Raw genomic sequence first — 26,482 nt, 5'->3', positions numbered from 1 at the left:
ACCCCTGCTCTAAGCCAGTAGTGCTCAATCTTTTGGCCCTGTGGGTGGGCAAGTAGTGCAGGCCTGGCCTGTGGGCTGGATTGAGCCCTGTGTGCTACGATCAGGCTCCAAACTGTTTCTGGGCCCATGCCACCCCACCCCACAATGTCCCACTCAGCCCTTCCTACTTGTTTTGGCCCTGCGCTGCTCTGCTCAGCCCTGCATAGACCAGTGTCACTTCACCCAGCCCTGTGTGGACCCCTGCTACCCTGATAAGCCCCTCATGCTCAATTTAGTGGTCCAGGCCACACTATCCAAACCAGTGGGGAGCCATATAGGCTGGATAACATGGTTCTGTGAGCCAGATCTGGACCACAGGCTGGGGGTTGAGCACCCCTGCTTTAAGGCATTGTGTAGCCATGCTGTGAGATGTTCAGAAAATATTGGCTTCTGCGCAGATGGAGTGGGGCACCAAGACAGGGAAACGCTTAGGCCTGCTATGCATCCACCCATTCTGAGTTCAGGTTGAGAATATTTGTTACACTAATACTTAACTGTATTTACACAATTTCTCAGAGCCAGCATTTTTCCATCCTCTCTTTTGGGCAGTGGCTGCTGATGTTAATGGCTTTCATTTTGGTGGGGAGATAAGAGCACTAGGACCTAGAGGAAGAGAATAATACAAACCCTTTTAACTTGACAGTCAGTACAAAATGTTCTTGTTGCACCCACAGGAAAACCAGAGAACATAACTGAACAAGGTCTTTTGTTGATGTTTTCTTCTTTTTTTCTTCCCATGTAAATTCTGTATTGCTTTTCACCGCCTTTTCCTCAGCCCTTCATATTGCTGGGTTCTAGAACTCACACGGGACCCAAAATAGTCTGAAATCAATCACATCAGCAGATGTGGGAATTACTGTATCAGTTTCTTAATTCAAGATATGTAAGGTCCTTTCTTTCCAGTGTTAAATGTAAGAGAACTCAAGTTTGTGTGGGACAAAAGGAAATAGGCCTGAAACCTATTCTTTATTCACTATTAACCATTGCAGCTGTTCTCGCGTCTTTTCCCATTAAACCCCGCAAATAATCGATGTGCTTAGTGACTTCTAGAACAATAAATCAGAAAAAAAATAGGGCTTGTGGGTTTAAAGGTAAAAGAGCTGAATTTAGTGCAGGTGTAGCACTGGTTCCTATTTTGAATTTTATTTTCAGAAAAGTCTCCAGTTTTGCTGTCCCATATAAAGTAGTTACTGAAAGGAGGAAAAACATGTTGCCCTTGTAATACTGTACACAGTGAACTTTTCACTTCCTCTCAAACAGCACTTAAAAACGCATCTATTTTGGTATTACACATACATACAAATAGCCCATGTATAATACAGAGCTTGGATTGTTTTTCTGTTTGGCCAGTTTCAGTAAGAAGATTGCCAAATGTTTGGTTTCAATGTCACTTACACATAACTTAAAAACAAGTAAATGGCCTGTTCCTGTCCTTATGGGTGGGCTTTATAATCAGTCTGGGGGTTTGAGTGGATGACAAGGAGTCTCCAGATTTCTAGTTCCTATTTCTAGCTGATGCTGACAGGTGATGCAACTCTGGGCTTCTGGCTTCAGCTAATGTTTTCAAAAGTGGCCACTGATTTGGCACATGCAGTCTGAAAGTTTTGGGTCTGCTTTTCAGAAGGGCTTAACCTCATGAGGTTATCTGTACTCCAGCACCTGCTCAAGGCAAGGTCATCCCTGACTAAACTATTCAAGCCAGGCCTCTAACCTGCTTCTGAAATTTTCCAAGGGTGGAGATTCCACAACTTCTCCAAGTAGTCTGTTCCTGTGTGGGACCACTCTCATAGATAGACAGCTCCTTCTAATTTCCAACCTATATTTCCCCTGCTGCTGCCTGCTGTTGGTCCTAGTCCTGTCCCATACAGCCACAGAGAAAAGCCCATCTCCATCCTCTCTATAATCACTCTTCAACTCTTTGAAGATTCTTATGAAATAACCTCCTCAATCTTTTGTTCTCCAGACTAAATAACCCCAGTTCTTTCAGCCTTTTCTCAAACATGATGTTTCCCAGGCATCTCATCATTTTTGTTGCTGTCTGCTGGGCTCTTTCCAATCTGTTCCCATCTTTTTTTTTAAGTGTGGGTAGCACATGTTGAGTGGGTGTCACATATTTCAATTATGTTGGGGTGGCATAGAGATCTCCTGTATGCTTTAGTTCCCCACCTATGAAAAGAAGATACTTTTGTATCCTCCAGGAGTGCTGTGAAGGGAAATACATGATGTATCTGAGCATATAGTCCTGAATCGCATATATTTCTGGCGAAGTTGGGTTATGTTGGAGTAAAAAGATTTTACTTTTTTTCTAAGTAGAAATTAAATGTTTGCTGTGAACTACAATTATATGACAAATGGTTTTATAAGTATGCAAAATACATGTGTATGTTAACTGTATGGTGTTGCAAATCATATCTGAATATTAATGTAGAGTGGGGTATTATTTGTAGTATTTGGAAATTGATCCTTGGGATAGAAAAAGTTTAATATTAGGGACCTTAGTTTAGAAGCTACACGTGTGTTTATGACATTTGTGGGTGACATTGAGTTGGGGAGTATCACCTATATAAAGGAGGAGTAGATTAGAGTGGTGTATTAAAACTGCTATGAAGTTTAACAGTCTGAAGTGCAAAGGGGCTAATAGGATGGGGGATCTTGGACTGAAGGCAACAGAGGACAAGAGGGACCTGAGTGTACTACTTTATAGTACAGCCTTTTTTTGAGACAACCATTGTACAAGGCATTGGTAAGGGCAACTAGGATGGCTAAGCAAATGCAGAGCTTATCTCCTTTGAGAGATTAAAAGTCTAACAAAACTAAGGTTGAGAGGACTATAAATATTTTTTTATAAATATAATTATGGGGTGAACAACAGGGAGGAAGAAGAACTCTTCAAGTTTAAGAACAATATTGGCACAACTTTAAATGCCTTAAAATTTTCTAGGAACTAATTTAAATTAGAAATTAAAAGGGTTTTTTTACCTCCTAAGAGGAGTGACATTTTGGAATGGAGCGAAAAAAGATGAATCACTTTAAGCTGGAACTTAAACTTGGAAGAGACAGTATGGTATGAAAGGGAGTTATTTGGATCAATAAGGAGGCCCCAGTTGCCCTTGAATACTTGAATCCCTGTTAGGACAAGGATGTAATTTTCTCTGTGCAGGAGTAGTCTGCTGATCTCATATTCCAAAATTTTTGCAGGGTACCAAGAAGGACTTTTCTTCCCTCCTCATGCATGCTTTGTGGGCTTCTGAGGGTTTTGTTGCCTCCCCCTGAAGCACTGAATAGTGGCCATAGCTAAAGGTGCAAGTTTTTTTTGACTGGGATGTACTGGTGCTCCTGTACTTAGAAACCTCTCAGATACATGGCTAGAAGAGTTTTGGGGGCCAAGAAGGACTTTTACTTTAAGGTCAAATTGACAAGAATTGATGGGGGTGGAGGAGCATGTAGCTTCTGTGGCATGTAGCTTATTTTTCTAGGAGCCTATGAACCTTTATACTTCTCTACCATTACAATGGCAGGGCATTGATGATGCCCTTGTTTGCCCTGCGTTTTACCTAAGTAGGATGTTCTTGGTTTTGTTTTCATAATGTGGTTGTGGTGTACAGGGGGTTGAAGCTGACAGTTTTTAGGACTCCAAATAAACAGCTGCGTGCAAAACTGAATTTTATAACCTAATGATGTGGTTTTGATTTTTAGATATAGTTTTGGCAATCCTTAAGGGACAAAATGCAGGGTGGATGAAAATAAACTATTTGCAGTTTTCTTTTTAGAGAAACACTATTTTAAAATTAAACCTGAAATTGTGACAACCTATTTTAAGGCTTAAAATTATTATATGTCAGTCCTTTAAATAAAGTAACTAAGCAGTACACCATTTTCACTAGCTAGAGAGAAACATGAGATGTATTAATGAATCAGTTTCTTTTAAATGTAAAACTCTGCTGGATACTTAAGTGTAGAGATTTTTTTTTCTCAACTAACAACAATTTTATATGCTATTAGACTATTTTGAATTGAATTCCAATTTCCATCTAAATTGAGCTAGACACAGCTCATGGGCTAAGTACAGATGGTCAAAAAGCCCAAGGCTGAATGGCTTCAATCTTCGCAAGTTAAGTCTATGCTGTGTAGATTGAACTAAAAAACAAGTGAACAGACCTTCACTTTTGATTCTGGAAATGCAACCACAGGCCTGGAGGGGCTCAGGCCAGAAGTTAGGGGGTGCTAGAGCATGTCTCTGCTCCACTAGAGAAGACTGGCTTGGGCCAAGGCTAGTCAGCCCACCTTGCAAGGACTGTGAGTTTACTTGAATCTGGAGGGGATCTGGGATGCATGTTCAATAAACCAATTTAACCTAAATCAGTTAAGTCTGATACTACATCCATCCAGGTTCATCTTAAACCTGTTTCAGCCATTGTGAAAGCGTTTTATGTGCACCAAACTTATGTTGCGTTACAGGTTTGAACCGGTTTCCAATCACTTGTATCAGTATATGTATAATTTTTATCCCTAGCCATGAGTAAAAATCAATAATCTAGTAAATAAAGAGTATATAAGAGTAACTCCGTTTTCTAGGATGACGATAGCTTAAAAAAATTAAACAAAAAAATAAAGTGTTAAGCTACATGACTGTTTGAAAATAGCATACATACGGCATATTCTCTTGGCTAGGAAAAAGTACTAAATTTAGTGTAGTCTTTATTTAGCAAATTAACATGTTTGACTGGTTATACCAATCAATGAGAACCAAACTTCCTCCAAAAAATTACTAAAATGCAAAGATGACAAATGCAGGGAGCTATGTCTCAGGAAAAAATAATTAAAAATACAAATACAAAATGAATGACACCTGGCTGGATGGCAGCATTATCGAAACCTTAGGTGCAAAACATGGGAGGTGATAGTGCAGAGGTGGGCAATTATTTTGGGCAGAGGGCCGCTTACTGAGTTTCAAAAAGCCATCGAGGGCCGCATGGCAGGCAGTCCAGGGCAGATTAATTTTCTACATTTTTTAGGGGGCCCATGGGCCGGATAGAATGGTCTGGTGGGCTGCATCCAGCCCCCGGGCCACATTTTGCCCACCCTTGTGATAGTGCCTTTCTACTAGGTACTGGTTAGGCCTTGAGTACTGTGTTTAGTTTTGGGCTCCACATTGTAAAAAGGACATGGAAAAGTTAGAGTCCAGAGGCAGATGACAAAAACGATAAAGGGCTTGGAAACTAGCAAAGCGAACAACACTCTGGCATGCATAAACCGATGCATCACAAGCAAGACTAAGGATGTCATCCTCCCACTGGTGAGGCCACAGCTGAAGTACTGCATCCAGTTCTGAGCGCTGCAGTTCAGGAGGGATGTGGAGAAGCTGGAAAGGGTCCGAAGGAGGGCCACACAAATGATTAGAGGTCAGGAGAACAGACCATATGAAGAGAGGCTGAGGGACATGGGACTGTTTAGCCTGGAGAAGAGAAGACTCAGAGGGGACTTGGTGGCAGCCTGTAAGTATATAAGGGGCAAACATCACAGGCTATGAATGTTCACCTGTTCATCAAGGCACCCCAAGGGAAGACTAGGAATAATGGTCATAAACTGATAGAGGATCACTTCAGATTAGACATTAGGAAAAACTTCTTTATGACTTGTGTGTCCAGAGTCTGGAGTAGACTCCCCAAGAGGTGGTAGAGGGACCTTCCCTGGGGATCTTCAAGAGAACTGGATGCACACCTCACTGGTGTCATCTGACCTCAGCAGTCTTTCCTGCCTTGAACAGGGGGGCTGGACCTGATTTCTGAGGTCTCTTCTAGCATCTAACTTATATGAATCTATGAAGGCAAGTTATACAAGGAAAGAGTCAAGAAAATAGGCATGCTCAGCTTGTGGAAAAGGCACTTAAGAGGGGATATAAGTCTTCAAATACCTGAAGGGCTGCTATAAAAAAAAAGAGGAAGAGAAAGCCTTTTCTCTCTTGCTGCAAAGAGAATAGGACAGACCAATGGCTTGAAGTTGTAGCAAACTAGATTTAGATTAGACATCAGGAAAAACTGTTATTGTTAAAACAGTGAGGCAGTGGAAATAAACTAAGGATGCTGTGGAATCTCCATCACTGGAGGTGTTCAAGAGGTTGGACAGGCATGGGGCAGGGATGAGCTAAGCGTAGGTATGCCTGTGCTCTACTGTGGGTATTTCCCATGATTCTGGGCCTTGCTAGTTGCCATATGGGGCTGGGAGGGCATTTTTTCCCATCCCACTGCTACATCAGGCAGCTTTATTTGTTTTTTGGTTTTTCTTTAAAACCACCTTCCCCAGAGGCATTGGGTGTTGGCTGCAGCCAAGGCTGGGGATTTTGATGGATATACCAGTATTCCTGCTGAGACTTCAACCCAAAGATCCTTGGCTAGAGAGTCTTGCCCTGCTATTTGAGGTCAAACCAGTTGCTGAATTTGGATCTGGAAGGAATTTTACCCCATGGTCAGATTAGTAGAGACTGGGGGTTTTGCTTCCTCTAGAGCTGGGATCTCTTGGGTGTATTTTAACAACCTTTGCAGCAGCAGGAAATTGACTCCATAGTCCCCCTGTTTTACCTGTGGCAGATTAGGGTGTCACCACTGTATTGTTTTGTTAAGAGATTAGACAATGGATTTATATAGAATGGTTTGGATAGGGATGATCCTGGCTTGGGCAGGAAGTTGGATGGGATGACCTCTCAAGGTCCCTTCCAGCCCTACTTCTCTATGGCGGTAGGATATTGATTGTTTTGAATTGGTCTGCCCTGAGGGTAAGTCATGTGAGGTTTGGATTTTTTTTTCTTTAAATAGCAGTTGGCTTATGTCACAATATACTGTCTCTTGTTTGTAGATGCAAATATGGTGCTACGAAGCAACTTCGTTCCTTCTTCTTTTCTAAATTTTTAAGGTCTAAGCAAAGGAAACAGACTTTATCGTTGTTTAAATTATTTATTTGCCATGGGAGGGATCTAGTACATTATGGTAAAGGAAGAGCTTCAGAGTTTTCAGTAAGCAGCAGTTTTTTCTCCCAGTGCTGTATATAGTTAAAGCAGAAGCAGAGACAGAAACCTCAGCAAAGCCAAGATGATCTTGACATAGAGGAGTTTAACATTTGTCATCCTTAGTTATCTTGCATGGTTCTTTATCCTATTCATCTTCAAAAAGGAAGAGTTTAAGAGTCAAATACTTTTCTTTTTTTTATTCAGTTATTTGATAATGCCCTACAGGAGCTTTCCTTGAATAGAAAAGGTATCCAGTTCAGTATGACTGACAGTACTGCAGGCATGAATATGCTCCCTAGAGAGTATGAGGTTTTTTTTCTCTCTTTAAAGGGGAAGGGAAGGTTACTTTAAATAAACATACAGGTTATTCTCCAAATTCTTTAAAATTGATGCATCTCACAAAGACACAGAAGTCGCATCCTGCTGATGTATTACAAGATGCCTGAGGTCCTGTAGTTGCCATTTACTGGATACTATAACAGAGCTGTCAGGGACACAGCTGTGAGCATCCTGAAAAATGGCAGCCCATTAAAAATCAGTCCAGAGGGTGCATCTGTTTGATCATTTGACACCAGTGATCCAAAAGCTTTCATCCTGATGAAGGGGTGAATCCCAGCAGTTGCTCAATGGGTTTGTATCTCCATTCATCTGCCTCCAGTTCTTCCACTAAACCAGCTAGTTTTTCCATCCGAGCAACTTGCTGATCTACAAAGAAGTCCAAATAATGGTTTGCATTAAAATTTTCAGTTAAACTTCTTAATTAGGCATATAGTCCTTTGCAACAAAATTTTTTTCCCCCAGTAATCCAGTCACTAGGAAATAGTTTTATACCACTTTGTACCAGAATAGTGCGATTATTGAAAACACTTCTTAAATATTTCTCTATATGAAGTAAAGACTTCGTTAGATTGTATAAGTGATTAATATTATATCTTCCAAACTTAATTTGTTCATCTGCATACTGTTGAACAATCGGAGGCCCAAGAGATTGAAGATCATGAAATAACATAATTAGTGCAGGAAGCTCAAAACAGTGTGGGGTTACTTTCTATAGCCAAAATGGTCACTAATCAGTTCTGTATCTTAACCTTTCTAGAGTAAAAATAACACAATAAAGGCAAAAGTGAGACCTCCAAGGGGCTTGAGATAAAACTGCAGTGTAACATGAGGAACCATCCCCTTTAAAGAGAGAGAATTTTAAGAGGTCTTTATAACTATTCTAAAAATTCTGACTTTATAGTCAGAATATGATAAATTATAAAAAAGGGACTAAGACACTGCCACTAAGGGTCTTTTTTACATCATCAAGGAATAACGGTAAGTCATTCCTCTGATGGTTGTATTTTTAAAAAAAGTACTGTTTGATGTCATGACTTCAAAGTTTTATCAGATCAGCCAGGGAGCTCCATGGCATGCCTATCCCTACTCTCATTATATAGTCCTGTAACAACTTATTAGTAAAGGGTGGATCTGAAATGTAAATACTGTAAACCAATTTACATTTAAAAAAAAAGAGGTTAAATGCTTTTAGGCAAAGTAACTGCTGCTTATTTTAAGGCCTAGCCCTTATTGCTCCCAGTTTGTGTGCCTGGTTGGGCTGCACACAATGTACATTGGTTAGACTACAACTAAGCAACTCATGACAGTAATGCTTTGCTCACTTCCTCTGAGATTTTGGTTAACAGTCTTAAGGAAGTTCAGTTTCACTGATATTCAACTGTAGCATCAGGTCTGAAGTACAAAGACATTCTTGAAGGTTTTTAGCTGCTGCAAGTCCTTGGAGGTCTGACTTGTATAGAAAGCATCTCAAATGCTTGACAGTTATGGAAATGTTAGTTCCACATACCCAATGAAGTAGAGTAGCCAGAAAGGATGATATCATAAGGAACAAATACAGATTTACTGTAAACTCTGGCTTTGTCAACAGCTGAAGAGTAAGGCCTTATTGATTTAATTGGATTGTTCAGTCAAAAAAAACAAACAAACTTTAGGTACCATCCCTTTCTGGCCACAGGAAAGGATCAGAGAAGAGAAGCAGAAACTGAAGTGGCATGTAGCAACTTTTCTTTTCAAAGCATTCTACACTCCAATTGATCCTCACCACTGTATGAGCAAGTTCAGACCTCACCTCTTATGCATACAGTACCACAAAGAGTAATAGAAAAACAAGGTTAGAAATACTGTTAGACTCCCATGACAGACTGCCTGTTTAACTTGCGTCTCTCTTCAAGCATGACACAAGAACTAACAATAGCCTTGCTTAGTGCTAATTCAGGACCTTCAAAGATTGTATTCTGCTTTTTTGTGGCTCATACCACAGCACCCACTAGCTTTTTCTACATCCTTGTCTTCACCTTCTACAGTAAACTTATCTACACAAAGTCAAATACAAAATATGCAAATGCTTACCATGTTTCACTTGCTTTAATGTAGATGCAACTTGATAGCTGAAAACAGATTCACAGAGGAATCTTTCTGAACCATCTGTAAACAGAAAAGGGAGGCATTTTAATCTGTCCTAAGAGTTCTTATTGAGAAGCTTTAAGCAAGTGCTGCAGGCCTGTTGTGTTGGAACACTTAGGTTCAGTGTGGGTTTACCCTCTGTCACTTACTGCAGATGTTTTCTCTTACTTGAGAAAAATGCAACCCTTCCATGTGCAACTTTCTGGCCCATAGACCAAAGCTCCAGGGCTTTCTGGCTTGTATCCAGGGATGATACTGCAAACAACTTGGGATGGATGTGCTGCTGCTGCCTCTGCTGTCATGGCTTCCCTTTTAGAAGCTGCTGCTTCTAAATGAAAGATGCCACAACCTTTTGATTAAAGAAAGTCTTGGCTTCCTGGCCAAGATTTCCTTCCATGGTGAAGCAGATTTGAATAAATTCAGTGTGCGAACTCTAGCTGTGTTTGTAGTAGTCACAGTATTTACTAGCATAGAATTGAAGTGTCAGATAGGAGTTTGAAAGGTGTTCCAGAAAGCTGAATGTTTCCTACTTTTCTAAAATAATGTTAAGACTCAGCTTGCCTACTTCAACTACAAAGTGACATGACATTTTGTCAATGAAATATACTTTCAAAAGCAACTTAATTGTAACTAAAATGCTGTCATTTCAATTAAGTTTCAAGTGTTCTACAATCTGTTATACGGCCAAACACTGTTGGTACCAGAGAACATCCTGGACAATGTTAGGAGAATCATAATTAAGCACAGCTGTAAAATGGTTACTTGGGAAGTTATAGTAACCCCCAATTCAGAAGCATGAATTACACCTTGTTCGGATGGCAGCAGTGCAGAGGAATATGAAAATAGGTAGCATGAGTGGCCTATTGCAGGTGTCTCAAAACACAATCAGTGACTGGATGGAGAGGGAACAGATATTGGTCTTGCTTTAGCTTGCAATTCTTATCAACAGGGTGAGAGACCACACAACATCTTTCATTGTGCTCAGTAACAGATGAGCAGAGTTTTCAAGCCCTTCCCACTTCAGCCATTGGGAGCTTTGCCTGGATAAGAGCTGCACAATAGGGCCCCTGGACAGTGAATTTAACATGTTCACCAGAAACTGAACAAAGCTAGTTTATGGAAAGAGTCAGCTTTCTGATGTAGAATAATCATTTTTATTACATCTTTTCTTCATCTTAATCATTCATAAAGGTGTTTACAGCCAAATACATGGCTGTATTTATAGGAATGCTACAAATTCAGGAATGTTCCATCAAACTTCTTTTGCAATTGAAGTTAGCAGATATTAAATAGAAAGCAAACCAAGTAGAAACCAGTGTCCTCATAAGCCCTGCTTCCCTCAGGGCTCATTCATTTCTTTTTATACTTTATGAATTTTCACAGCTTAATTCTAACCCACTGCAGGTGTGTTAAAATTTCTTGTGGCTCTCACAATCCAGTTCATTAACTGATTTCACAGTTACCTTAGAAATAAATGAATTTGTAACATTGTTAATGACATGACAGATGATAGAATGATTTCAGTCTGCTCTTGATGTTACCCACAGTAATTCCAAGATCCTTAAAGAATTAAAAGGGTTTCTTTTAAAGAAAATAGGTAAAATTACTTGAAAGAAGAACGTAATTGAGTTGTGTTTATTAGTATTTAAACTGGCTTCCTTCAAAAAAGGCAGCCAACATATAGATGCTGCATTGATTTGAAAGAAAGAATGGATGTGTGTGGTCTTTTACCTCAGAAATTAAAAACCTCAATTAAACAAAGCTTCCTGCAATACATATAGCAGGAAATGGTTGCTGTCATGTGAAACATTAATCCCCATCTTAATCAGGAAACAACACATCAACCAAAAGCTAAATCAAATAAATGCACCTTGCTGCATGCCCCAAAGCCTGCTAGACTAGGAAAAGAGCACACTTCAAAAGTCAGTGCTTTTTGAAAAAGTTACCCCTGCCACCAGGGCTCTGGAACAAAATTTAATCCCAGGATCTAATTTCATGAGAGAGGAGTGAGAGGTTGGTATACTGTTTACCATTAGCATATTGTCACACTGACTCAGCTTCCAAACCTCTGTTCCTGTGAAAATGCTTTCTACTATATTAGTGATGTGCTCAGATAAAAGCAAGTTAACGTTCATTATTATTTTAAAATGCTGTAGAAGTACTTCCATACATCTTGAATTATATGAAATACTTGTATTCCTAGCCTTCCCAGGGTAAATACCATTCATCCTGTTCTATGAAGAAATTACTCACCAATTCAGTAACCTGAAGTGTTCTATTTTTTTTTTTTTTGCTTGTATAACTCAGTGACTACACAAAACAAGTCTTTAATCAGTTATTTCAAGAGTCTGATATGTGGACTCCCATGGAAGGAAGCTTCCAAGGGACTCCAAAGGTTATCCAGTCCAACTCCCATGCCCGAGGCAGGATCATCTCTATCCAAACCATCCCATACAAACCTTAATCTAAATCAGGGGTGGGCAAAATGGTGGCTCTGGCCAGTGGCCAGACTCCATTCCTAGCAACCCCTGCCTCCATGGCTAGGGCTAGTTTCCATGGCTGTGCCCTGGCTCTGGACCACACTGTCACTACTGCAAGGAGCTGGGGCAGAGCCACGACCCACTGCCTGCACACCCCTGCCTGAAGCATGCAGGCTGCAGATCACTGCTCTGCCCTGAATCCTGACCATGCTGTACAGCTGAAAGGTCCCAGCCTAGCCCTGAAGGAGCTCCCTGCCCTGCCAGTGCTGCTGGGGCATTAGTTTCATAGTTGGTAGGGTCAGAAGGGACCTGAGCAGATCATCAAGTCCGACCCCCCGCCATGGACAGGAAAGAGTACTGGGGTCAAACGACCCCGGCAAGGTGTTCATCCAGGCTCCTCTTAAAGACCCCCAGGGTAGGAGCCAGCACCACTTCTCTTGGAAGCTGGTTCCAGAATCTAGCTGCCCTGACAGTGAAGTAGCGCCTCCCGATATGTAGCATAAATCTACCCTCTGCCAGCTTGTGACCATTATTTCTTGTCACTCCTGGTAGTGCTCGGAGGAACAGGGACTCCCGCAATGCCTGCTGGTCCCACCTGATCAGTTTGTAAACAGCCACTAGATCTCCCCTCAGCCTTCTCTTGTGGAGGCTGAACAGGTTCAGGTCCCTTAGCCTCTTCTCGTAGGGCCTGCCGTTGCCCCGATTGTGAGGACGGCCCTTCTCTGGACCCTCTCCATGTTGTCCACATCCCTCCTGAAGTACAGCACCCAGAACTGGATGCAGTACTCCAACTGCGGCCTGACCAGTGTCGCGTAGAGGGGGAGGATCAGCTCCTTGGACCTGCTTGAGATGCATCTGTGGATGCATGACAAGGTACGGTTGGCCTTCCTGACTGCGTCCCCACACTGTCAGCCCATGTTCATTTTGGCATCAATAATGACTCCAAGATCCTTTTCTGCCTCTGCACTGACGAGAAGGGAGTCCCACTTCTCCCCACATCTTAGTGTCGTCTGCAAATTTGAACAGGGTGCTTTTCACTCCCTTGTCCAAGTCGCTGATGAAGATGTTGAACAGTGTGGGCCCAAAGATTGAGCCCTGCAGAACCCCACTGCCTGCATCCCTCCAGGTCGAAAATGACCCATCCACCACCACTCTCTTGGGTGTGGCCCTCCAGCCAACTAGTGACCTATTTGACTGTGTAGGCATCGACACCACAGTCCCCTAGTTTTTAAGTGAGAATTAATTAAAATGAATGATGTCTCCATGGAAACCCCAGCTTCCACACTGTTCACAGTGCAGCAGCTGCTGGGATCTCCATGGAAACTGGACCTAGCCATGTGGGCAGGGGCTGCTGGGAAATGGAGTCCAGCCCCTGGGCCAGACTTTGCCTGCCCTGGATCTAAACTGTACGTAGGACTACTGTCAACCCTGATGCAACACAGACCTAACACCCTAATCTGCCACAAGTGAAGCAGGGGAATCACAGCAACCAATGTCCTACTTCTACAAAATGTTGTCAATATATGCTCAAGAGATCCTAGGCAGAGGGCCATGCCCCCCACTACAGAGGAACACAAAAACCCCCACGGCTCAGACTGATCTGACCACTGGGAAAAATTCTTTCCGGATCCCAAGTATAGTGATCAGTCTGACATATCCTATGCCTTTCATTCTGAATTTATAAACAGTTTCAGCAAAATGTGGTCACTTCTGAAGTAGAGGGCTGCAGTCAGCTGATGACAAACAGCTCATTGCACAGCTATGGGGAGGAGGGAAATTCCAGCCACAAACATTGGGACAATCATCTGTGCTGACTGTCACTCCCACTCTTATAGTCAGCAGAAGGTAGGGCAATGGGTACAACCTCAGCAGACAAGACCTTCCTCCCTTAAGTAAACTGCATAGCTCTCATTCTCTCTAGAGCAGAGTTAACAGTTAAGATTTTAACTAAATTCAGTGGAACTAAAGGTTGTTTCAAACCTGATGGTTAGACTGCAAATCTATTACTCTGCCAAACTGCATGTTAAGAAAACAGGTTGCATCAGATTCATAACTGGACATAAAACACTTCCATACAAAACCCCAGTCTTATAGAACTAAAATGAGTTTAAATTCCAGGTTGAAAAGCAGTGCATCAGACAACTGAAGGACCCTTCCATGTGCTCAGGCACTCTCTCCTTCCAACAATTAAAATGAAAGGGGGCAGAAAATACAAATGATATGAAATGCAAGTAAAATCCAGGGGAAGTGGGAGTAGTTTCTTAACATGTATGCATCACGTGAGCTCCCATATGGCAAGATCTAGCTGCAGAGGAGCTCAGGATTAGGTTTTAGATGAACATAAGAGCAGTTCAGAAAATCAAACAAAACAGACTAAGGTTAGCCTTGCTGTGACTTCCCTGGAATCATGTGAGGGAAAAAAAAGCACTACAGCCCTGATTGATCAGTGTAATACAGCTTCACAGCCAAACTGTGAAAGGGCCATGTTGTGGGCCCAACCCTATTGCAGTGATCCTGCAGCTTAGTCCTGCATATGGCTTTGCACCACTTCCACAAGTTCTTTCCATGCTATTGGATTTATGGGGGAGAGGCAGCAGAAGACATCAGCCATCACCTGAAGCCGTGGTGTAACTTAACTCTCAGCACAGCATTAACCTATAGCGAAGGCAGATCAGGCCTGTCAGCTCCTCGATAACAGAGGCACAAGCTGTTTCCAGTCTGCTTCTGTGCTAGAACCAGCCAGCAATGTGAATTTATGACACTAAATACAGTCACATCAATCACCTGTCATTTTTGCTCAACAGAGATGAAGCCAACAATAAAGGAGAGCCAGCCTGCCCTGCTTCTGTCTTTCTTCCTGAGAAGCCTGAGATTTTGTTGGCTACAGAGAAGTCCTATTTAGTTTTAGAAATGAATAGATTTAAGTGCGCGAGGACTGGACCGGTTAGGAAGGAAGGACAAGCTGTGGGGCAAGGAGACTCTGGAAGCGAGACCCCTGCCAGCCTTTCCCTGCACCAACGCCCTTCCCTTTAGCAACTCAAGTTTGCTGGGTACAGCTGAGCCAGGGGCAGTGCGGGCTCCAGCTGGGACTCATGCACATGTCTGGGGGAGACATCGCACCTTCCAACATTTCTCCAGCTCCTTTGGGATAAGTGAAGAGCGCTTTCCGTGGTGGGGCCAAGTCCGAGACACTAAACCCGGAGCCGGTCACCGAGCTCCCACTGACCCCGCCAGCTGAGGAGGACGAGGAGGATGCCGCCATGGTTCCCTGTCCTGACCTGGAGGCAGCAGAGAGAGAGAGAGAGAGAGAGAGAGAGAGAGAGAGAGAGTCAGAATAGGAGGGCCAGGTACAAGGGCCCTGCGTGGCCCCCGCACAGGCTCTGGCAAGAACTTCTCAGCGGTTACTGCGCCTGCGCGCGTACGTGGCGGCTGTGCGCCTTGAAGGTGGGGCTCCAGCTTCTGCGAACACAAGGGAGGAAGTTGCGGGAAAGAACTTCCCCACAGTTCCTGCGCCTGCATGCAAGGGGGAACTGCGGGCATCAACTTCACCTTTTCTGCGCCTGCGCGGCAGGGGGCAGCGGCAATTGCCGCGTGCGCCTGCGCACAGAAGTGGGCGCTACTGCCCGCGTCCGCGCTGCCTCTCCGACAGCTGCCCTTCCTGCTCCCTGTGTCGAGCCGCATCCCGGTGAGTGCGGCGGTGGCGGTTACAGCCAGGTCCGGTCCGGTCCGGTCCAGGCAGCGCAGCACCGCAGCCCGCCCCACCCCGGTTCGACCCGGCAACCTCCCGCGTGCTCACCTGGCTGCGCGGACGGCTGGGCGCAGGCGGCGTGCGTGCTCGTGCTCGTCGTACATGTTGCACGGGCACGAGCACGCTCGGCGTCGCCCGTCAGAGAGGCGTCGCGGGGGGCGGGGCCCGGCGGCCCTGCCCCTTCCCTCCCCCTCCTTGCTCGGGGCCGGGGCCTGGGCGGGCGGGCACCGTGGGACACAGGAAGCCTGTGGCTGGCCGTCAACTAGATGTGTCGCGGCCTAACAAAGAAACCGCTCTTCAAAACAGTACCTGTTTTGTGCTGGATGCACCATGGTTATCCTGGGATAGATGCCTTTACTGCGGGGTATATTATGATTCGTTGCAGATGTTAAGTCTGCAGGGGCTTGAGGGCTCTGATGCTGCCTCGTGCTCTGTTAGCTGGATCCCAGCATCGGTGCAATTTGCCAGCCTCAAGCACTCAAAAATCACAAATCCGGTAGGCTCCGAAGGTCCATGGAATTTAAAATTGTGAGACCGAAGGGCTCATGGAGAAGAACCTGAAAACCTGAGACACGTGCAGCCTAGGTTTCATTAGGTTTTTTTAAAGCTTTTAAGGTGCCTGCATCTCAGGCTATGAACAGATGCCGTATCTGAGGGAGTCCTGATTGATCCAAGTCAAAACCTGGGACAAAAGAGAAGCCTTTACCCACAGTGCCCTTCCAAGCTGCATTGCTGCTTCTCTGGCGGTAGGTGGCCAAAAAGAGCGCACAGCCTGGCAAGGTTGTCCTGCAAGGACTGACAGTTAACATGAATGAGCCACTATTAACTGGGCCAACTATGTAGTTGGGATAAAGTTAGAAATTTTTACAGACCTGATGAAAAATGTCTTGCATTCAAAAACTTGTCTAATTTTATCTCATCTATGTGGTTGTCTATAAAAGATATGCATGAAGCAACAATTTCTCAGTGATAACATCTGGACCATCATAGCTACAACATCACTCTCACATTACCACTATAAGCTTACGCATGCGCAGCTCTGGGGGGGGACCTCATACCCACTTAAATAGGAACAGTGGATTGGTAACTCTACAATCTTAGCACAAACTTCCCCCTAGAAAAATACTATGCCTGTCTACACTTGTCAGTTTTCAATTTTTTCTCCACAGCTATGAGACCTAGCAGGGTATATTTTTATTTAAATCACAATCATGGTTCTTGTATAATGTCTTGACAATCACTGTGGTTTTAAGAAAGGCAGTGACTCTGTGACAATGTATTTGTGGACCCAAATTCAAAGTAAAATGATTTTTAAAGATGTGTTACACTGCTTTGTTTTTCCCATTCTGTCTCCATAAAGCATATGTAAAGTTCCTGAAAAAAGAGAAACTCTCAGTTATAAAAACTAGTTGCGGTACTTTTTTAAAAATAAATCTACATGACATTTTTAATTGAGTTCCAGCTGTATAAGGTTGAAGACTGATAAAATGAAAGCTGTGTAGATATACCCTATTTCTTCCATAGTTAAAATGCTTAGATTTATTTTAAGATAAACTGAATTTATCAAGTTTAGAATGCATAATTCTGGGATAATAGCAACATCCTCATAATGTAGCGTCACAGACATTTTTTATATGTATGCCTCAACCATAACTGCACTTTAACTTAGTTCTTCCTATGAGATTTCCTTTTTAATTAAAAATGTACTATATGAACCCTAAATAAGAGAGCAGAATGTTACCACGTTGCATTTCTAAGGCACCAAAGAGATGAAATATCAATATTAAATCATTTTTTACAGTTTTTAACTTTTAGGGACAAATTTGTGGGCAGACTGACTGTTTTACACCATTCTATCATCACAAAACAGCCAGAGCGTATGGGGTGGTTAAACTGGGTTTACAGCAGCTTTGTTTTACAAAAACAGTACAAAATAACAAGGGATTCAGCAATATTTCTCTCATGCCCTCCAAATTTCTAGTCTTCTGCACTTTCCTGTTGCTTCCCCTGAATATCATCTCAAACTTCCACTCTTCTTTGGACCTCCCTGTTTTACTGTGTGTGCATGTACCCCCAAATCCCCTTCATGTAGACATGTACACCTTCATTTTCCTGCCCCTTGTGACATATCTTTTGAGTTGATCTAGTGCAATGGTTCTTTTTTAAAAGATACGTATAATTAAGTAATTTGTGTTGTATTTTTCATAACTGAAAATGTAGCTACCAAAAAAGATGGTCCTCTTAGAAAATGTCTGTTGTCTGTCATCTCAATTTAGCCCCAGTAGGCTAAAGCTACAGCTGTCATCCATTTCTATGCTTTGAGCAGAACAAACAATCCCATTAATAATGTGAGGGAGAAACTCCTTTCAAAATGGTGGCTAACTCAGGGCATCTGTGGCTATAGTCATTTGGAGAACACTGGTAGATGGCCATGATTTTGAAAGAGGTCTGTTTTTTTACTTTGTTTTTTATTTTGTAGATTCTTTGCAGTAGACCAACATTTCTTTCACCTGCAGTTGAAAGAAGAATTCCATTTACAAAGAGTAGCTGGAAAAAGGGCCCCTAATTGTATATGATATTAAATTGTAGCTTCTTTTAGTTTAATTAGTTTGAATTAAAACTTGGGAATTTCTGGGAATCTATTGTGTTTAGTTACCGAGATCATTGTGGGCAAAAAGTAAATCCTAAACCTGACAGGCAGTGGTAACTATTTTACATTCTTAAAATTTCTCATTTTTAATGGATTTTTATATTTTTAACTGTTCACTTGTAAATTCTTAGAAAATTCATTTTATATGGAAAGAATAAATAGTTTAAATTTAGGAAACATACACTGTTACTTTATTATTCATGTGGATTTATATTTCCTCTTTAAGTGCAGAACTAACCTAAAATATGGAGTTACTCCTTATGCTTCCATAGTATCCTTTCAGAAACTCTATACGGAAAGCTTGTGAATTTCTATTTTCTATGGCTATACTAGCAGAACCAATTTTTATTTTGGTAGAGTGCTATTACTAGCAAGAAGAGCCCAATGGAAGTCCTGCGTCCAACGCTTATAAGGATTGGAGAGCGCATTTACAGGAAGAATTTCATTCAAGAGCAATCCTGTCAGAATGAAGAGGAGGAGGATTTCTATACAGGTAGGAAATGTAATATACAGGGGCCAAGGAAGTGAGATCGTAACATGTTACAAAGTGGGGGAATTTTCATTTAAAAGTCAGAGGGAGATAGTGGATTTAGGCTTTTAATCTGCAAAGAGCAGTTTGCGGGCATAAGGTTCTGCTCACACAGCAAAACCAGGGCTTTAATACGCAGGGTAGAGTAGAGGAATACAGTAAAAGCCCTGTTTTCCAGCATGAGTGGGGAATGGGGAGGTAAAAAACGATCACCTGAGGAATGGGGGTTTCTAGCCAGATGCAGAATTGGGGGGTGGGCGGATGGCGGTGGCTGGACGCAGAGCGGTGACAGCGCAGGGTGGTGGGGTGGCAGTGGTGGTTGCTGCGTGCAAGCTTTCCCTCTGTTCCCTGCAGCGGGGCAGGCAGCTGGAAATTCTGGTTAATAGAAATGCTGCTTAGTAAAATGCTGGATAACGGGGCTTTTATTGTACTTGCCTTTTTCTCTCACTATCCTTTTGGCCAAAGAATGGAGTAAATTCCAGTTATGAATAGAAGTTTGGGTTATTATGAAGGTGACTTGGATACCTGGCTATGAATTATTTACTAACTAGGGAAAAGCAAGAAAATTATGTCCTCTCTAAATTTGTTTAAAAAATATATCAATAAAAATGTTGAGATTTTTGTAAAACACATGTTTTTCTCATATTTCTTTGTCATCCTTATTTTGGAATGTTTGGTCAATTTGCCATAATTTTTCAAGTAGAGGGATTAGTGTTTGTTTCCTTGCTGAAGGCATGAGAATTCCCTCTTTGTCCAGACACTGTTTGCACTACTCTTGAGCTCTCAAACCAAAATTAACTTTAATTTTCCTTTGTTTCTCAGGATTTGCTGCTGAAGCTATCATTGCTGTTGCTCTGTTTTCTAAAAAGATCTGTAGGTTACTGCCCAACAGGCAGAACAGTACTTGGACTTGGGGAGGGAAATCCCACCAGGCTGTAGTGCAAATCATAGCCAAGAAAAAATCTGTTCTGTATTGGGCTGTAACTGCTACTTCCTTAAGCTTCCAAGCTTGGGAGATTTAAAAATAGTCATTATGTTTTTCAGAGCGGGTAGTAAGGTGAAATAAAATGCAGTTGGCTGTGACAGAAGGAGCCAATTTGTTCCTTTATTTAACCTTGGGAGGAGAAGGCTGGTGAGAATATTGCACCACATAAAATACTCTTAGCCTTTATAGAGAAGTTTCTAATTGTTTTTTTTCACTTCTTTTTTAAGGCCCTGGGGATTGTGCAGATGAGCCTTGTGATGCCTTCACAGTGGAAGAGACTGAGAGAGGTTTTCAATGCAAATTGGAGGCCCCCAGTCCACTATATAAGTGAGCAAACCTGCTATGTTTGCTGTTTACCAAAGGAGCCAGTCATTCTCGGAGGTCAGGTGTAGAAAGTGCACCTCACACTCATTTTTCATTTTGAGGAGTGTTCGGTACTTGGGAGGGTAAAAGGAATGGAAAGGGGATCCCTTTCTTTCCACATGTCCACCCTCCACATTTAGCTCTTAACTGTCTCTGTATTATGGACTGACTGTAGACTCTGCTTTCTTGCCATTGACAGTATTTTTGGGCATCCCTTAACCAGAACATAAAAGTAAATAGGAGGACGGAATGATATGGGGAGGAAACTGGAGTTAGCAGCTCTGTTGGGGCAGATGTGAAAGCCCTGGGAGCACTTAGGATTTATGACCTAATGCTGATGTGGAAGTCGGTAGCTGACTGGAAAGCCTTTTCTAGGTATTTTGATCATCTTCTCAATACTGTGCTAGTGTTCAAATAAAAATGTATGTACCCAGCTGTAGCTCTCTATGATGAAAAATGACTACTCTGAATTGTACCACTTTGGTCTGTGTTTTGTAGATCTCCGTACATGTTCGCTGTTCTAAATTTGGAATGATGTAGTAGTTTCTACAGATTCTATAGTAAACTTTATTCTTCCCCTTCCCCTCCCTGGCCCCCTCTCCTTCTAAATAAAGCACTGGTCAGAAAAAGATAGTAGTGACATTCTGTATTTGACTTCGTTATACTTTTATGCCTTTAGGTATATAATTGGGAAGAAAGGAGAAACCAAAAAGAGGCTGGAAATGGAGACCCGAACATCTATCAGCATTCCAAAGCCTGGAATGGAAGGAGAAATTGGTGAGCTTCAGTGTGCATGACAGAAATGTGATTTTACTCACTCTCCCCTTGATGCTATTTTGGGCACAGAGATGGGAATTGGGAGATCTTGCTTCTATCCTTAGCTGTGACATGATAGTGACTTGACCGATGACCTTGGAAAGTCATTTAACACTTTAACTTACCTTTGATATCTTGCTCATCTTTGTAAAGTGCTATAAGATTTTTGCATGAAAAATGCAATTTAAGTTTCTAGTCCAGCAAACTGTTAAGCACAGACATAATTTTAAGCCTGAGAGTAATCCTGCTAAAGCCTGACAAACCATTTCTGGGCTTTAGAATTAACCTATGTCTGAGTTTCTCTAGGATTCTTATTACCATTATTATCAATGGGGAATTATATGTATACATTCAGAGAAAATACCTTGCATTGTAAATCCACATGAAATGAACTTTAAATGAATTAAACATTCTTATGTTTTCTTTCTTTTTATTTTAGAAATATTCTGTTAGTAGCTGTCATCAGACTTTTACAATGAAAACATGCTCATTTGAAACATATACTCTAGTTATATTTCCTTTTTGTAGGAAAAGGGAACATCATAATACCCATAACTTATTGTATATGTTTAGCTTCTACAGAAGGAATAGAATGTCAAAAAGAAGTCATACATTGTGGCATTTTATGAGCATTATGGTGCTGATAGTGTAGATTTTTAAGTGTAAATATTCCATAACTGAATAAAATTTGACCCTACGATCTGATTACCCATTTCTGTACAGAAGTGAGCAGCTAGACCAGTGTTTCTCAACCGGTGGGTCACAACTCCTCCAGGAATCATGAAAGGAAATGAGGATAGTTGTGAGGTGCTGGAAGTGTTGTTACAATTTAAAGCAAAGAAAAGATCACTTTCCCACTCCTCAAAATCTTTCTCTTTTAGTTCAAGTCCTCTTGGCAATTCCCATGAAGGATGCACATGATTTACCATATTTACCTGAATCCAAGATGACCTTGAATTTACCCCCCCCCCAATAATTAGTTTCTATACATGGAAAATTTATAAATTTGTTGTGTATAAATGCAGGCAGTGGGGCAAGCAGTGGCAGGGGGGCAGGCAGCAGTGGAATCAAGTGCCCTGACCCCTGTCCTCCCCCATCACTTGCCCCCCTGACTGTCTGCCCCACTCTGGTGCCTGTGCACCACACATGTGCTGCCATGGTGCCTGTACCTACCGCTACCTGCACCCTCCACTTGCACCCCTCCCTTGGCATCTCCCCCCAGCTTGGCACCCCTTACCACTTGTCCCCCCTGATGTCTGACCTTCCCCATGGTGTCTGTTTAAGCCCTGCTTCTGCCAGCGTTAGGGAGCACAGAGCATGTGCTGCCTCTGGTCCAAGCCTGGCCATGCAGCAGCTGTTGAGGTCCGGGTCAGAGCTGCCACTGCCATTGTATGATCAGGCTCTGGCTGGAAGCAGCAGGTGCTCTGTGCTTCCTTTTCCCAGCTGGAGTGGCCCCCAGTAGGAGCCAGAGCTGCAAGAGGGAGGTAAGCAGCAGTGCAGGGCAGAGACTAGAGCAAAGAGGTGACAGGGTTGGGGAGGTGGGTGGTGGTTGCAGTTCCAACTTCGACCCTGGGTTTGAATGAGGAAAAAAATTCATATTAGATTTGAATAAATACAATACATAGGCTTATTATTACTTTTACCTTTCATACATTTTCATGTTGTTTTTTTCTTTTTTAAAAAAGGAGTTGCCAGCATGCAAATATTAAATGGTAATCTAGACCATTAAGGAGCAGCTGAACTGAGAGGATTGTAGATGTTACCGTAATAAACATTTAGAAACTAACTTCCTTGAGAAGAGGAGGCAGCCTTTTTAGTGGCATGCTCCTAACTTCAGGAAAGCAGAGGTTATGTAAGAAACTGAAGTAAAATTAATAGCCTAGCAAAATTTATCTTGTTTATATGTTGTGGGATAAAACGTTCTACCTTTCCTCTTTCAAGCTTGGAATAAAGGTATGAAGGTTTAGTGTTGCTAGGCAATTCAAAGAGAATGTTGTTGCTTCATCTATTCCTCAGTCATTCTATATCATGTAATAAAGTTTAAAGGAAAAAAGTGATATACGTAAACCAGGGAAATAGTACTGCAAGTATATAACTGTTTAAACTTGTCCTTTAACTTGTGAGCAATTTGGGGTTGGGATTGTTGTTTACAATGCCTGCCACAATGAGCCCTGAAATATTTGAGGAATATTAATAATAAGCAGTATAAATGCTCATATTCATGCTGCTAGTAATGCTGCCCACTAATGATAGTATTGATGTAGCAGTACCAGGCCCCAGGGGCAGCCACGACTATCCCTGGTGGCCACATGGTTCCTACCCTGTTTCAGCTCCTTAGGGTTACCCCCCACCTTTTCCTTTTGTATGCCATGTCTTAATGGAATTATTTTTATTGTAGAAGGGAGGCTGTCCCAAGGCCCCAGATCAAGCCCTAATCTACGTTTGCCAGCGGGTTCCTCCCATACGTAGCTGACCTTCAGTTCTGTCCTTCCAGTCCTAGTTGCCCCCACCCCCCCCAGCCCTGTCCAGAGCCTCAAGGCACCCATTGCCTGTTTGTGGCCTCCTTCTACTCCTATAGCCACCCTTATACCTCACAGAAGTTATTCAGTCAATGTCCTGGATCTTTCTGTAGGGGCCTCTTTCCTCTTGGCTTTAGTCCACTGTTATTCTGGCTGGTAGCTTCCAGCTGTGGCCCATTTTTTCAAGCCTGGCTTTCTTGGCCTCAGCTCTGTTCTTATGTCAGTCTCTTGGCCTCTGGCCCCCTGTCTCTCACGCTTCCCAAGTTCTGGGCCCCTTGAGGTCCCAGACCCAGGGAAGGCTGTTCTATTTTTTTTCTCCCTCCCCTCAGCTCCCTGGGGTCACTGACTTGGACAAGGCTGCTTATGCACCCCTCAGCCACGTGGGTCGCCAGGCCAGGCCAGGCCAGGCAGCTCTGGTGCTGTTCAGCCCCCTTATGGTCCCTGAACCCTACAGGGTATATGCAGAATGCCTTTTGGGCATCCCTGTGGCCTCCCTGCTGGCCCCTTAGCCACAGCTCGGTCCTCTGGTCCCAACTCAAATGCAACACAAATACAAGCGACCACTTTCAACAAAATCTCCCCCAACTTTGGGTTTATGCCTTCCTGCAAACCCTCTCTCCCCTTGGGCTCTCGCCTCCCATTCTTATGGGTGGTGAGGGTGGTTGCCAGGCTGCCTGCTGGAGCCCCTTTTTCCCTAGGAGATCTGCTCTGTGTAGTATGCAGGGCCAGACTGCCCTCCTTAGTTCTAGTGCTTGGCTTATGTGCCCTGGGTGCTGTCCCTTCCAGTCAGGTGATTCTAAGCACAGGGGTTTCCCCTTTGGCTTAATGGTCATCCTGCCTCTCCCTGCTGTAGCTCTACCCAGCTGCTTGTGACTTCTGCGCTTAGGCTGCCTGGAATCTACCCCACACAGCCAGCTTGGTTTTTTTTCGTTTTTTTATTAATATATTTTGTGTTCCAAGTGGAATGTTAAAGGAGGATTTCCCCCCTCCCCGCCCCCCGCTTGGAAAAGCAGGCCAAGACTGCTCTGTAGTAGAGAAACACTTGTCTCATAAGATTATGCTTATCTTCAGCAATTAATCTTGTTTTTGTCCATTAATCAATGAACTTCTCTGATTGGTTGGAATGACCCAAAGTCCATTTAAAATATTTTTTCACCCTTCCCACCTTGCTCAAAATTTGTTAATAAGTTGCGCTGAATGTTATTTGTTTTCTTTTAGTGATTACAGGACAGCAGCGTAGTGGTGTCATATCTGCCCAAACACGGATTGATGTTCTGCTTGAGAGTTTCCGCAAGAAGCAGCCTTTTACACACTTCCTGTCCTTTGCCCTTAATCAGCTAGAGATCCAGGAGAAGTTTCTGAAGTTTAAGGAGGAAGTGTTGGAGAAATGCTCAAAGGTAGGAGGCTCTGAAATAGTTTAGAAAAAGCTGAGGTGATAATGGAAGGTCTTAAACAAGGTGCTATATTAATTTAATTCTGATAGTTAAAGGCCAAATTAAAATAGGCTGCTAGGAAAGAAACTGTCACTTGTGATTATTAAGTGCTCAAACTGAGTAAAAAATTATGAGGCTATAAAAGCAAACAATGAAAACACTGAGGTTGTAACTCATATTTACTGATGATGTTGTGAGCACTCAGATGAAAGGTTTTGGAATGTGAATGACTTTTCTGGAAAAAAATGTCTGTTACTAGAGCTTAAAATTCAGTTTAATGACCATGTAGTCATTGGTTTCTTTTCTGAGGCTGTCAATGAAAATGCTAGATTGTGCGCATAAGCAGCAGTTTCATTTTATTTAGATTTTTTATATTGGGCATTCATAAATAAATGACTCTAGGCACAAATATGGGAAAGAAAGCTGCCAGACTGGCAAGCAGAGAATATATTGTAAAGATAAGATAAAAGTATATATTCATTGCCATTACTAGATTCAACAAGAAAATAACTTTAGATTTACATGTGCAGATTCAATACATTCATATATCTCACATCTCATCTCCCTGCTTTTGATATGACAGCAACATAAGTCACCTGTACATGTGCAGCAAGGCTTCTCCAATGTGCTGTAATTTCACCGTGTTGGAGCAGACTTGATTAATTGAGTCTGCTGGAGCATGGCAATTACTATGCTCCAACAGACTCCAGCTTCACATGTATCAGTGTCTCCACGCTGAAAAATGGTGGTGGGAGAGCTTTAACTATGTTAAATGAGGCTGGGGACACTGATACATGTGACTCTCCGAGCACTTTAATTAGAGCGGCTCTTAGACCTGCTCTAATTAAAGTGCCCCCACTCTTGGCACACTTGCATCAATGCCCGTTATGCCCAGGCTGCAAGTGTTTTGTGTTTGTTTTCTGGTTAATGTTGATCCCCTTGACTGCTGCCCTGAGAATGTGTTGCACCAACTATTACAACAGGTTTATGTTCCCATTTCCTTACAGGTTAGTGGCTACTACTCCCCGATCACAGTTCTGAGGGGATGGCCTTCCATTATCCATGTCGGATTCAGAGATTTCCTCATTGCATGTAGGTTGCTTAGCATTATTTGGTCCTGACCAGTGAGCATTGCTGCTTTTTTGTGGAGTGTTACTGGTCTTTGCTTCAGGTTGCAAGGCTGGTGGCTCAACAACAGGTAGGGCTGCAACTGTTGCTTCTGTACTCCACTGGGCAATCACACTTATCCTGTAATTGGTTAATGTGGCAATGCCAAGCACTATTAGGTGACATTTTCACTGTATAGGACAGGGGTGGGCAAAATGGTGGATCTGGCTGGCATCCAGACTCCATTTCCCAACAGCCCCTGCCGATATGGCAGGGGCTGGTCTCCATGGAGACCCCAGCTGCTGTAATAGCGCAAGGCTGGGGTTGCCACAGAGACCGGCCACAGC

The 26,482-nt window shown here is 42.7% G+C and overlaps 2 protein-coding genes across 6 annotated transcripts in view; one reads left to right on the top strand and one right to left on the bottom strand.

The window, feature by feature from the left end:
* Positions 1 to 6,969: 6,969 nt before the first annotated feature.
* Positions 6,970 to 15,876, bottom strand: ANAPC16 (anaphase promoting complex subunit 16). Of its 2 annotated transcripts, none has more exons than XM_006265064.4 (4): positions 15,782 to 15,876; positions 15,106 to 15,263; positions 9,452 to 9,526; positions 6,970 to 7,747 (listed from the first exon to the last, which is right to left on the bottom strand). In XM_006265064.4, the coding sequence occupies exons 1-4, from the start codon at positions 15,835 to 15,837 to the stop codon at positions 7,632 to 7,634; spliced, it is 405 nt and encodes a 134-aa protein (XP_006265126.3). In that variant the 5' UTR covers positions 15,838 to 15,876; the 3' UTR covers positions 6,970 to 7,631. The 2 variants fall into 2 exon arrangements, with proteins under 2 accessions (XP_006265126.3, XP_019339864.2); XM_019484319.2 differs by lacking the exon at positions 15,782 to 15,876 and adding an exon at positions 15,535 to 15,615.
* ASCC1 (activating signal cointegrator 1 complex subunit 1) overlaps positions 15,586 to 26,482 on the top strand; it is a 67,320-nt gene continuing 56,423 nt past the window's right edge. The window contains exons 1-5 of one of the 4 annotated variants that reach the window (XM_014609357.3): positions 15,586 to 15,670; positions 18,741 to 18,876; positions 20,125 to 20,224; positions 20,940 to 21,037; positions 24,814 to 24,992. In XM_014609357.3, coding sequence (XP_014464843.2) covers positions 18,768 to 18,876; positions 20,125 to 20,224; positions 20,940 to 21,037; positions 24,814 to 24,992 — 486 coding nt within the window. In that variant the 5' untranslated portion in view covers positions 15,586 to 15,670; positions 18,741 to 18,767. Of the gene's footprint in view, positions 15,671 to 16,244; positions 16,480 to 18,124; positions 18,180 to 18,740; positions 18,877 to 20,124; positions 20,225 to 20,264; positions 20,636 to 20,939; positions 21,038 to 24,813; positions 24,993 to 26,482 lie in introns of those variants that run through there. The other 3 variants (XM_014609359.3, XM_059729919.1, XM_059729920.1) reach the window with 3 other exon arrangements.

The sequence above is a fragment of the Alligator mississippiensis genome, chromosome 6 (genome assembly GCF_030867095.1).
Source record: "Alligator mississippiensis isolate rAllMis1 chromosome 6, rAllMis1, whole genome shotgun sequence".
Classification (NCBI taxonomy): domain Eukaryota; kingdom Metazoa; phylum Chordata; order Crocodylia; family Alligatoridae; genus Alligator; species Alligator mississippiensis.
This window is presented reverse-complemented; position numbering and strand designations above follow the sequence as displayed.

Excerpts from the sequence above, each read along its gene's own strand:
- ANAPC16 (XM_006265064.4), bottom strand. The coding sequence starts at position 15,837 with ATGTACGACGAGCACGAGCACGCACGCCGCCTGCGCCCAGCCGTCCGC. Across the intron at positions 15,264-15,781 it reads CCAGCCGTCCGCGCAGCCAG|GTCAGGACAGGGAACCATGG; the intron begins GTGAGCACGCGG and ends TGCTGCCTCCAG. Across the intron at positions 9,527-15,105 it reads AGCTGGAGAAATGTTGGAAG|ATGGTTCAGAAAGATTCCTC; the intron begins GTGCGATGTCTC and ends TTCTGTTTACAG.